This window comes from Scylla paramamosain, chromosome 12 (assembly GCF_035594125.1).
Source record: "Scylla paramamosain isolate STU-SP2022 chromosome 12, ASM3559412v1, whole genome shotgun sequence".
Classification (NCBI taxonomy): Eukaryota; Metazoa; Arthropoda; class Malacostraca; order Decapoda; family Portunidae; genus Scylla; species Scylla paramamosain.
Genome location: NC_087162.1, coordinates 18,992,948 through 19,004,690, shown reverse-complemented (window position 1 = coordinate 19,004,690; position 11,743 = coordinate 18,992,948). Strand labels below are relative to the sequence as shown.

General features: G+C 39.3%; 1 protein-coding gene across 3 annotated transcripts in view; it reads left to right on the top strand.

The window, feature by feature from the left end:
* The first annotated feature begins 670 nt into the window (after window positions 1-670).
* LOC135105820 (neither inactivation nor afterpotential protein G-like) overlaps window positions 671-11,743 on the top strand; it is a 16,623-nt gene continuing 5,550 nt past the window's right edge. The window contains exons 1-7 of one of the 3 annotated variants that reach the window (XM_064014412.1): window positions 671-1,121; window positions 4,868-5,178; window positions 5,581-5,772; window positions 6,299-6,494; window positions 6,930-7,090; window positions 10,212-10,388; window positions 10,848-11,004. In XM_064014412.1, coding sequence (XP_063870482.1) covers window positions 1,052-1,121; window positions 4,868-5,178; window positions 5,581-5,772; window positions 6,299-6,494; window positions 6,930-7,090; window positions 10,212-10,388; window positions 10,848-11,004 — 1,264 coding nt within the window. In that variant the 5' untranslated portion in view covers window positions 671-1,051. Of the gene's footprint in view, window positions 1,122-4,620; window positions 5,179-5,580; window positions 5,773-6,298; window positions 6,495-6,929; window positions 7,091-10,211; window positions 10,389-10,847; window positions 11,005-11,743 lie in introns of those variants that run through there. The other 2 variants (XM_064014411.1, XM_064014409.1) reach the window with 2 other exon arrangements.

Genomic DNA, 11,743 nt, shown 5'->3' with positions numbered 1-11,743 from the left:
TCCTCCTCCTGATACATGTGTGTGTGTGTGTGTGTGTGTGTGTGTGTGCGAATAATAATTTTGTGCTCATCCAAGTGACGAGTTGGCCGCGTGCCAAGTCAGCCGTTGTAAAAAAAAAAAAAAAAAAAAAAAGTTTTTGGTCACCTAGCGCGTTGGTCGTATGTCAAGTACGCTGTATGCTCATTACCCCACTGTATATGATATATATATATATATATATATATATATATATATATATATATATATATATATATATATATATATATATATATATATATATATATATATATATATATATATATATATATATATATATATATATATATATATATATATATATATATATATATTCTGAGATATCTGCTTTAATGTAAAAAAGAAAAACATCTCCGCTACATCTTTTTCCTTACCAACCAAGTTTTTTTTTTTTTTTTACTCAGAACAAACATTTTGGGTGATGACTCCTCCTTCCCCCCTCGGGCCATCTCTGGACGTTATACATATCTTACATTAATTAGAGGCAGTTGTTTTTTTTTCCTTGTTCATGTGAATCGTTCCACATTTCAGAACAAATCTCTGAGGCGTGTGAAACAAGCTTTGAGCGTAAGGCGAGCGACTGGTGGCGGAGGCCTGCCACCCACTACCTTGCTGCACACCCGCACCTAGGCTCAGTGGTGGCGAGGTGCAGGCGGCGACAGCACTCGGGGACGATCGACTCGCTCCCCGCACTCATAGTGATACGCCACCACCGTCAGCAGTTGGTGGCGCGGCAGGCACCCTTGACTCAGATAAATTACTTAAGTTACACAACACGCTATAATTTATTTTTGCAATAATAATTATTGTTTTATTATTTAATTGGTAAAAAAAAGTATATGGTGAAGCTTCATCCCGTTGATCGCGGTCACGTACTCTACTCCGTAGCGTCCCTGTTGTGACGAGAGAGAGAGAGAGAGAGAGAGAGAGAGAGAGAGAGAGAGAGAGAGAGAGAGAGAGAGAGAGAGAGAGAGAGAGAGAGAGAGTTTATTGAATTTAGCACAAGATCAACAACATGGTGGAGCAAGAACATCAACAAGATCCTGGAGGTGGAGGAACTGATGTGATCAATCTCACAAAAATAGGTATGTGCATCTGTATGGACTACTTTTACTGAGAGAGAGAGAGAGAGAGAGAGAGAGAGAGAGAGAGAGAGAGAGAGAGAGAGATGCATTTTGTCTTCATCCTTTTCAACAAAGGTTTTCATAATGCTAAGCATTATTATTATTATTATTATTATTATTATTATTATTATTATTATTGTTATTATTATTATTGCTATTATTATCATTATTATTATTATCATCATCATCATCATTATTATCATTACATATTTCATTGCCGTTGTTTTTTTTTTTTTTCATCACGAGTACATTATGCTTTCTTCACTCTTTCTCCATCTTCCTCTATCTCATCTTCAGGAAACAGCACCCAAAACAACAATAATAATAACAACAACAACAACAACAACAACAACAACAACAACAAGTTACTACTACTACTTCTACTACTAGTACTACTTCTACTACTACTACTACTGCTACTACTACTTCTACGAATATACACAATAACAACAACAACAGCAACTACTACTACTATTACTACTATTACTACTACTACTACTACTACTACTACTACTACTACTACTACTACTACTACTACTACTACTACTACTGCTGCTGCTACTACTACCACTACTGTTACCGTCAACACCACAACGACAACCACCAACAACACAGCCATAATCAAGTTCCTTATCTCACATCATCATCAGCATCATCATCATCATCATCATCATCATCATCATCATCATCATCATCATCATCATCATCATCTTTATCTACACTCCCACCCAACAACCAAATTCACTCGTCATCATCTTCATCCCTGATTCATAACCAAGTAATTCAATCCGTGCTTCGTCCCTCCCTGTCTGAGCAGCGTGGGATAATCCGCAAATAGAAGATAACCGACAATGCAAGAGTTATATCCCGTAGTCCGTGACCTTGCAATATTAAGACAAATCCACAGAGTGACTAAATAGTAACGATTTTTTTTTTTTTAATGCATGATTTCACTTTAAATTATCAATACAACCAAGAGACAGATTTCCCAAACGTCTCAGTGTCTTATCTCGATTACTTTTAGCAGGTTATAGTGAAAGTCATTAGGTTTGCAATTGTTTGACCGGTGATATTTTAGCAGGAATTCTAAGTATCATCAGTGCGAAAAAAACAGCCATGTGAATTTGACTTATCATCTCTGCAGTCTTTGGAAAGTCATTGTGAGAATCCAAAGCGTTTCAGAATAGTGCGTGCTGAGTCTGACTGAATGATTTTAATAGTTTCTCTCAAGATCGGACATGAATGAGTTAGTTAAGTAATTGAATTCATGAAATATGAGTGGATTCAATCAAGTCGTTTTCCGTCAGTAGAGAGAGAGAGAGAGAGAGAGAGAGAGAGAGAGAGAGAGAGATGCATGCATTCTCTCTCTCTCTCTCTCTCTCTCTCTCTCTCTCTCTCTCTCTCTCTCTCTCTCTCTCTCTCTCTCTCTGTAAGGCTTCCCATTCCCACACCCTATAAATGCTTTACTTAACGAACAGCTTGAAGAAGAGACAATTAATAAGCAGAGTCCGGTAGACTTCTGGCTTCATCCCTCTCCCTCTTTTTCTCTTTCTGTCTCTCTCTGGAGTTGTTACCACGACAACCTAAGCCACCTGCCTTCCCGCCTCTCGCATACACCTGCGGACGAGGGTGAAGTGGGTGGCCTGAGAGGCGATCGTGTCCCGGTGTGGTTGAAGGGTGGAGGGAAGAACCCGCTGGCTGCTCGTGACACAGACAACCTCACTATTCTCTCTCTCTCTCTCTCTCTCTCTCTCTCTCTCTCTCTCTCTCTCTCTCTCTCTCTCTCTCTCTCTCTCCTTGTGTTGCTGTTGTTACATGTGTGTTTTCACTTATATTCCAGTAACGTATGGTTGGTATCTGGGACTTCTTGCATTGGTGTTTCTGAGTCATGTTATTTTGTTTTTATTTATTCATTTTTTGTGTATGTGTTTGTTTTCACTTGATTTTAGTGTACTGATGTGAGTACATAGTATGTATATGTGTGTGCATTCGCTGTTCTTATATTGGCAATTTCCGCTATATAATAAGGATAATAATGATCTCTTTTCTAGTCATGAGAGACATAAGGCTTTGTGTATATCACATTGTATAGTTTATTATTTTTATTATTATTCTTTTTTTTTTTATATTTGTGGTCGTTAAACAAAGAAAAGAAAAGACAAGCTACTCATAACTCTATAGTGCTTCATGGCTGACGGTCGCCACGCAGGCAGCACCGAGGCTGGCGGTGGAGGCGGAAGACCCACAGGAGCAGCCAGTCCTCAGGGGCATTAGCGTTGTTAACGTCGCGGCATCTGACGTAACATTCCACAGCGTCCCTTCCCGCGCCCCTTCTCGCGTGTGGTTGGGTCATTGGGTGGATGTTTCCTGGCTGTTATGTAGACAGGGGTGGACGGATGAGCCTCTTTTCTGTTCGTCAGATTGTAATAGCCAGAGAGTGGTCGCCATTCACTGTCACTACATGAGGCCGTTCTTTCATTCTCATATCCCCGCAGTGGGGGTGATTATGTCGCGTGGAGGTAGTACAAGTTCCTTTAAAATGCCAGTCCTGATTAAAAGTACTGATGTAAGTCTTTTTCATGTGACTTCAAAAGCGTTGTATGTATTTACGTATTTTTATATTTGCAGGATGGAGTCGACTTTGTAATGTCTCGTCTATTAGTATTAAATCATATCTTTATTTAGATTAATGTATACTACTTTCACACACCTCTTTCTCTGATAATGCATTTATTGAAGGATGTACGAGTATTGTCTTGCTGTAAGCACTGACTTTTTGCAAGTTCTGACCTTCTCTTTTGCGTTGTGTCCTTTTAATATTTCGACTGACATGTGCTTGTGAGCAATAGAGTAGCAGGTCATTTTTGACATCCGTTTATGCTTTGAATCATCTTGCCTGCATGTATAGCTTGCTGAAAGCTGACGGAGATATCTGCCACAGTATTGTAATAATACACATATCATTGTTATATGCATGTATTCACCAGTTAATTGATTATCTTTTTTTTTTTTCATGGAGTCACTTGTGCAAAGATACAATATAAAACTGCTGGTGATCTTGTTAGTCGTTTCCGAATCTCACTCAGAATACTAGGAGGCATCGCTCCTAATCTAATAGAAAACGTACCCTGTCTCACGGCGGAATATGAAGGGAAGTTATGGAAATCGAGAGTTGCGGTTGACAAGTCGCCGTGACGAAGTGGTGAAGCTCGCAAGTGTCTAAGAAATTCATCCAAAGGCAGAGAAAGAGAGAGAGGGAGAGAGAGAGAGAGAGAGAGAGAGAGAGAGAGAGAGAGAGAGAGAGAGAGAGAGAGAGAGAGAGAGAGACTGACTGACTTTCAGTTTTTTTTTACGTTTCGCTGCCTTTGGTCGCTCCGATATCCCATGAAGGTATTACAGATGAGAATAATTAGAAGTAACTTTGTATGACGTGTGGTACAGTATATGTAAAACATTATATAATACAAAATTTCGCATGTGTTGTGTAACAGCTAAGCGTCCTTTTATTTATCGATGTATTATACTGCAAACAAGCTGGGACTTGTTCCTCATTTTACCTTCTCGCATTTTGTTGAAGCCCAGGAAACAGTCAGAGAAAATATCACACTCGTCTTTGAAGTCTTTTAATGGTTATTTTTATGTCAGACTAGGGAAACAAGACGTTTTTTTCTCTTCCTTTACTGATTACAATTCGCATCCGCAAACAGGCGTGGTGGCGGCTGTGGTGGCCGCCGCGGCGTGGTTCGCACAGGCATGGCTCGGGACGACGCAGGGGATCGTGTACAAGAATGACCCCGTGTATGACTTTATTGTGGTGGGGGCCGGCACGGCGGGCAGCGTGGTGGCGGCGCGGCTCAGCGAGACGCCTCACCACCGGGTGCTACTGCTGGAGGCGGGTGGAGAAGAGCCGTGGCTCTCCTCCATTCCCCTCGCCGCGCCGCTCCTCCAGGGGTCTCGTTATGACTGGAAATATATGACGACGCCTCAGAAGAAATCTTCAGAGGCTCTCGTGGGCAAGGTGAGGAATTTGCCTTTATTCTGTTCTTGGTTGGTCATCCAGGTCAAATAACATCAATTCATGCGTTTCTGTATAATTGTTTTCTCTTTCTCTGATATATATATATATATATATATATATATATATATATATATATATATATATATATATATATATATATATATATATATATATATATATATATATATATATATATATATATATATATATATATATATATATATATATATATATATATATATATATATATATATATATATATATATATGTATTTTTTTTTTTTTTTTTTTTTTTTTTTTTTTTTTTTGTCACGAGGAAGCACAATGAAGTATCTATTACTAGCAGTACAATGCATTACAATCTTGGCCCACCAAATGATTCACAACTTTCCTCCGGGGACAGCGGTCAGCGTGGCCGCGAGGCCGCGTTTTGGGCGGCAGCGGCAGCATCAACTACAACATCCACATGCACGGGTCGCCGCAGGACTTTCAGGCGTGGGAACAGCAGTATGGCGCCACGGGCTGGGGCTTTGCTGAGATGAAAAAGTATGCCAATAAAGCAGAATGTCTGAGGCTTCGTCCGAAATTATTCAAGGTAAAATCTATTTTTGTTGATTTCCCTATCATACTGATTCTCTCTCTCTCTCTCTCTCTCTCTCTCTCTCTCTCTCTCTCTCGATGATCTCTGGATTCTTCACATATGATCTGACATTCTCAAGGTCGTTTTGTTATTATCTTCATTTCCCTCTCGTATTTGTACTATTTTTTTACATTTTTACCCCCCCCCCTCTCTCTCTCTCTCTCTCTCTTGACATTGGCGTGACAAGAAGCAATCCCTCTTACGTTTTTTTTTTTTTTTTTTTAACGTTGAGGAAAACTTTTTCACTTTTATTGAGATGAGGGAGTGTTCGTCATCATTGGCAGAAAATACAGAAATGGATCCCCCAGGAAACATCCGTATATTATAAACAGACTGTAAATTGCAGACCAGTAAAAATTATTGGCTGGAGATTTTAGCATAAAATTCATAACAAGTTATAGGATTATACTCAATGGTAACCACAGGATTCATCACGGCATAACGGATCAAATACAACCGGAAGACTTGTTTTACCCCGCAGCAGGAGGAGTGCACCATGGAGGCAGTTCCTCTGCAGCAGAAGGGTTGTAGTGGGGGAAGCAATGGCACCAGCAAAGAAGGGCAAGGACACGTGCGGCAGCCCCAAGACGCTGTTCAGTGCTACGACCCGCCTATTCGTACACAGACCGCCTCCTCCATCCTCACCTCCACCTTCCTTGCAGCGGGGAAGGAGCTTGGTAAGAATCCATGCTATGTCTACATACCATTTCCTCAAAGCATAGTCCACTAAGCCTGCCGATGTGATGGAAAAAAGAAAGGAAGAAAGAAAAAAGTCTTGGTGGAAGGACAGACACGGCTGATCGCGGTGAACTGGCTATCAGCAGGTTATCCACAACACCACGTCCACTTATAATCTGTTTATAACTGAAATTAGAACAGTGTTAGCGTGAGGGAACTGCAGTGTGTAGAATTACTGAGATGAGGGTGGCCATGAAAGGAGTGACGCCGTATGCACTGAAGCCTAACGAGTGTATACTACTCGTACATGTTGCTTCAGTGAAGGGATGCAGTAAGGACTTTTTTTTTTTCTTCTTCTTCTTAAGACGAGTGAGAGGGAAGAGTGGTGTTACGCCGTGTCAACGCATAAGTAATTATCTACCCATCCTTCTTAGGGCTTCCTGTTGGAAACCTGAATGATGAGATTGACTACGGGGTGATGGCTGCCCGCACCACGGTGTTCAAGGGCCACCGCTGGAGCTCATTCACAGGCTACCTCAAACCCTCCCTCGGCAGGCCCAACCTTCACGTCATGCTGCACACACAAGTCACAAAGGTACACAGCAATGTTTCCAGTGTTAAAAATACATATTGTAAGACGAGGTGGTATTATTAGCGGATAGTTATATCTTGTGGCCAAGGATAATACTCTGTTATCCCAAGATATAATGTATCTCTCTCTCTCTCTCTCTCTCTCTCTCTCTCTCTCTCTCTCTCTCTCTCTCTCTCTCTCTTTGCATGAGTTTCAGGCTCCTTTACAATGATAAGGTAAATCTTGCATATATATATATATATATATATATATATATATATATATATATATATATATATATATATATATATATATATATATATATATATATATATATATATTGCCTCAAAGCCGGATGTTCCCACTTCCATCCTCTCAAACTTGGGTGTAACTACAACACAGTGCACTGAAGTAGCTACTGAATACTGAGCAATTGATCTAGAAGCTCAAATAATTGTTGTGAGTTTCAGGAGAAATGCACCATGTCAGGGACTGAACCAAAGATTCCAGGCATGGAAGTGCGTGAGAGAATGAAGACAATCTTTAAGAGGGTAGGGACTGACATGAGGAAAAGTTTTTGACTCCACTGTGTTTAGGTCTGAGTTGAACCAATCCCTTGTGTGGGAGCAGTACCTTATACATGAATGGATAAGAACCCTTTATAGAGTAAACAGCTGTGAGGAAGAAAAGTAATAAGTGACACACAACACCCAATTTTATGGAAGCTGTTTTAGCAAGCGATGTGGAATTTCCAGTTGAGACTTTTAATGAAGAACAGTCCAAGTATGTACATATGTTCAGTGGAGAGAAGGGGGGGATAGATGGGTGTCACATACTGAAGAAGAGGGATAGTTGTGTTTGGTAGATAGACAAAGGAATCAAGTTTTTTTTAAAGTATTGAACAAGTAAGTAACAGGTAAGTACAAGGTTTGTTCTACCTCATTTTGAAATAATAGGGGTATTAAAAGTTATATATTCTATGAATCAGCAGGAATTCTTTAGGTCCTACTGAATAGACTGTCTAACAAATGAGGTTCAGAAATGCAGGGTAGAGCTGTCAGCATAGAAATAGATGGGACCAGAAGTTTGACTGAGATCATTTATGAATAATAGGAATAGGGTTAGTGATAGAAGAGAGTCCTGTGGAACACCACTGTTTAGATTTAGGTGAACAGTGGCTGTCTGGCACTAATGATAGAACAGCCAGAAATTAAACGAGATAAAGTTGCAGAGAAACAGCTAGAAATTGTATGGGAAAAGTTTACAGATCAAACATTTAAGCTGGACTCTATCAAAAGTTTTTGATATGTCTAAGTCAGTAGTAAAGGTTTTACCAAAATCCCTGAGAGGAGATGCCCAAGATTCACCAAGGAAAGTTGGAAGATTGTTGATGAATTGTGTAAGTGTGCTTCTGCATGGTATTATGTACAGCTGGTCACACTCCTGTAAGGTCCACCCAGCATTGTCAAGGCTGACAAGATTGTAACCATGAAACACTACAAATAATGAGCTTCACTTAAGGGATTTATTGATGGGGTGAGAGGTAAGTATGGGGGATGGTTTGCAGGAGGTAAGAGGGGTCTGAGGAAGGTAGGGGAGCTGCTCCCTCTCCCTCTCCATTAATGAATACTCTGAGTGAAGCTCACTACTTGCAGTGTTTTGCAGTTACAGTCTTGCTAGCCTTGACATCACTGGGTGGACTGCATGGGAATGTGGCCAGCTGTACTTCTGTTGTTCAACATGGCAGCTGAATCTATGGGATCGCTAAACAGTAAATAAATAAGAATTCCACAAATTTATGTCACCACTGCATGAACTTCATGAAATACTATTCATATAAACTAAAGGAGTGTGAATTGAAAACATATTAGAGTAAAGTTAAATACTAAGAGAGAGAACATTCCTTGAGTGGAAATATCAAGGAGGTTAAGAAAAGACATCACAAAAGAATGAGGCGACTGCAGGAAACTAGAAATTTATGCATGAAAAATTTAGCTGATTAGTTTGATGATATGGTCTTTCTCCTTAAGGGATTGGGAAGAACAGAGATAGATATGTATATGTATTTTTTCCAAAATATCTATCATCATACACAAGGCTGTTACAGCATGGCTTCCTCACATTCTCTGAGTATTAGATTTATTCATCTGAGAATTTATCTTAATTATATAATAATTCCTTGTAAGGGTTTGCTTGGATCAAACATGAAGTGATTTTGTTATGATCTAGGTACAGTGATCAGTTTTAGTCAGTACATGTACATTTTGTCTTTATAGCAAAAATAACTCACCCTAATTATGTAAACTGCTGAACTTACTTTTTTTATTTTTATTTATTTATTTATTTTATTTTTTCAAGATACCTATAGCAATATCTGACTGACCTCTGTTCAAGATGCTTGTGTATTTTGAACAAATACAAAAGGAATCACTTCTGTCATATATAATTATTGAGCATGATTCATGCAGAGACATTATTGATTAGTTTTAAGATCTCTTTAACACACGTCTGCATGGAATACTTAACTGTAATCTGTGATACATCTTGGTTTTGCTTCATATTTTGTTGCTAGCAGAGAGGTATCTTATGCATAGGAGTATTATGGTAGTGTGTAGATATGTCACTGAAATGCTGATACTGTTCCTATGTCATTTAGTTATTCACAGTGATGTACAAAATTTACTTTCTTCTCTGCTGACGATGTGACAACCTCTTGCACAATTCTGTCAGATTTTGAAATCTTTGTACTTTCAGGAGTTTTTGTGATAAATGTTTGTTAACAGTGCAGACAGAGCAAATAGTACATTATGTTATATACTTACTCCACATCTCAGAATTTCCCCTTTTCCCTTTTCTTGGAATCCATAATAGAATGCTTTATCTGCCTTATCTCTTCTTATGTGGATGTAACTACATAAAAAAGCAGATGAATCATTCTTTTCTCTAATTTGTTAATTTCTCTTTGTCTTTTGTATTTTTGTATACAGTCTCGGATCCCATGGAAAGGACAAACTAGTTTTTTTTTGTCTTTTGTATTTTTGTATACAGTCTCGGATGCCATGGAAAGGACAAACTTTTGGATCAGCTTCTACTATTATTGTGTTCCTTATCTGCCCCTTCATTCACCCAGACTTTTCTTGTGCAGGTGGTGTGGGATGGGAAGCGGGCAGTGGGTGTGGAATTTGTTCAGTGGGACAATGCCAGGCTGAATGGCACTGTGTATGCCCGTGGGGAGGTGATACTGAGTGGTGGCGCCATCAACACTCCGTTGCTCCTCACCCACTCAGGGGTTGGACCAAAGCACGTGCTAAAGAAGCTGCAGGTGAGTTACCAGTGCAGGAGAGCAGTCTTTGTTTTGTGTGTTCATTCCATTCACAGGTGTTGATGAAACATATATATTCAAATACTATACTTTTAGTGACTCTCACAGCCAGCAAACTGTTTGAAGGAGTTAGTTACACATCTCAAGGGACTTCCAAATGCATTAGTTAGAATTCTAGCTGTGTTTTGTAATTCTGATTTTTGGACCCCAAATTAGCCAGTTCCTCTTTAATTTGACATGTTTTCCTAATGTAAATTTGCTTTTCTTCCACAAATTTGATATCTATTCAGGGAAGACACATACATGAAGATCACAGAACCAACAATAATAAGAGTGATGTAAAAACTGTTGCACCAGACATTTTAAAAAGATAAAAAAAGAAGAAAAAGAAAGAAACCAAGAGTTAGCTTATCCACATGAATGATGAAGGTCAGCCACTCTCACACCACATCTCCCCAGATCCCAGAGGTGTCTCCTCTGAGTGGTGTGGGAAGCAACTTGCAAGACCATCTCAACTTGCCGCTCTATGTGTCCTTGGAGAAGCCTGTCTCCCTCAACCTTGCCAAGCTGAGGACCGTCTCTAACCTGTGGAATTACTTCTTCAACTCAGGGAAAGGTGTGAGACTATTGTATGAATTGTGTGGTTATTGGTGTATCTGTAACCTTGAAAGACTACTTTTTATTTTGTGAAATGATATGGGTCCAGAGTCTTATGTTAGTTTTATATTTACCTTTTTTTTTTTGTAATTATTTACCTATGTATTTATTTATTTATTTTTTTATCTATTTGTTATTGTTATTATTATTATTATTATTACCATTATTATTATTATTGTTATTATTATTATTATTATTATTATTATTATCATCATCATCATCATCATCATCATCATCATCATCATCATCATCATCATCATCATCATTGTTGCAAAATCTCAGTTGCACAAATACCAGAAAAACTTGTGACACCAACTGTTGCAGATCCCACCTTGTCCTTACTGTTTGTGCATTTCCAGGGCACAGGAGACAAGGGAGGGACTCTGTACAACAGTACATATTCACTCTGATGGGCTCAGTGTCATGGTGGCAAGAATGCTTCTTAACTTACAAGATTCAGGCACCAGACCCAAGGGTGATAAGGACACACTTGGGCTTATGAGACACATTTATTTTCTAAGCACAAGGCACAATATAGGACACAATACAGTGGCAGAGTTACAAGGTGCAGCTAATTCTTGGACACATCTCTTAACTCTCACTCTCTGTCTCTCTGTGGTGTCTCTCACCACTGCACTTCCCAGCAGCAGGGAAACTTTGGATGGCTGTGGTTGGCATCCTGGTATCAAGGCAGACAC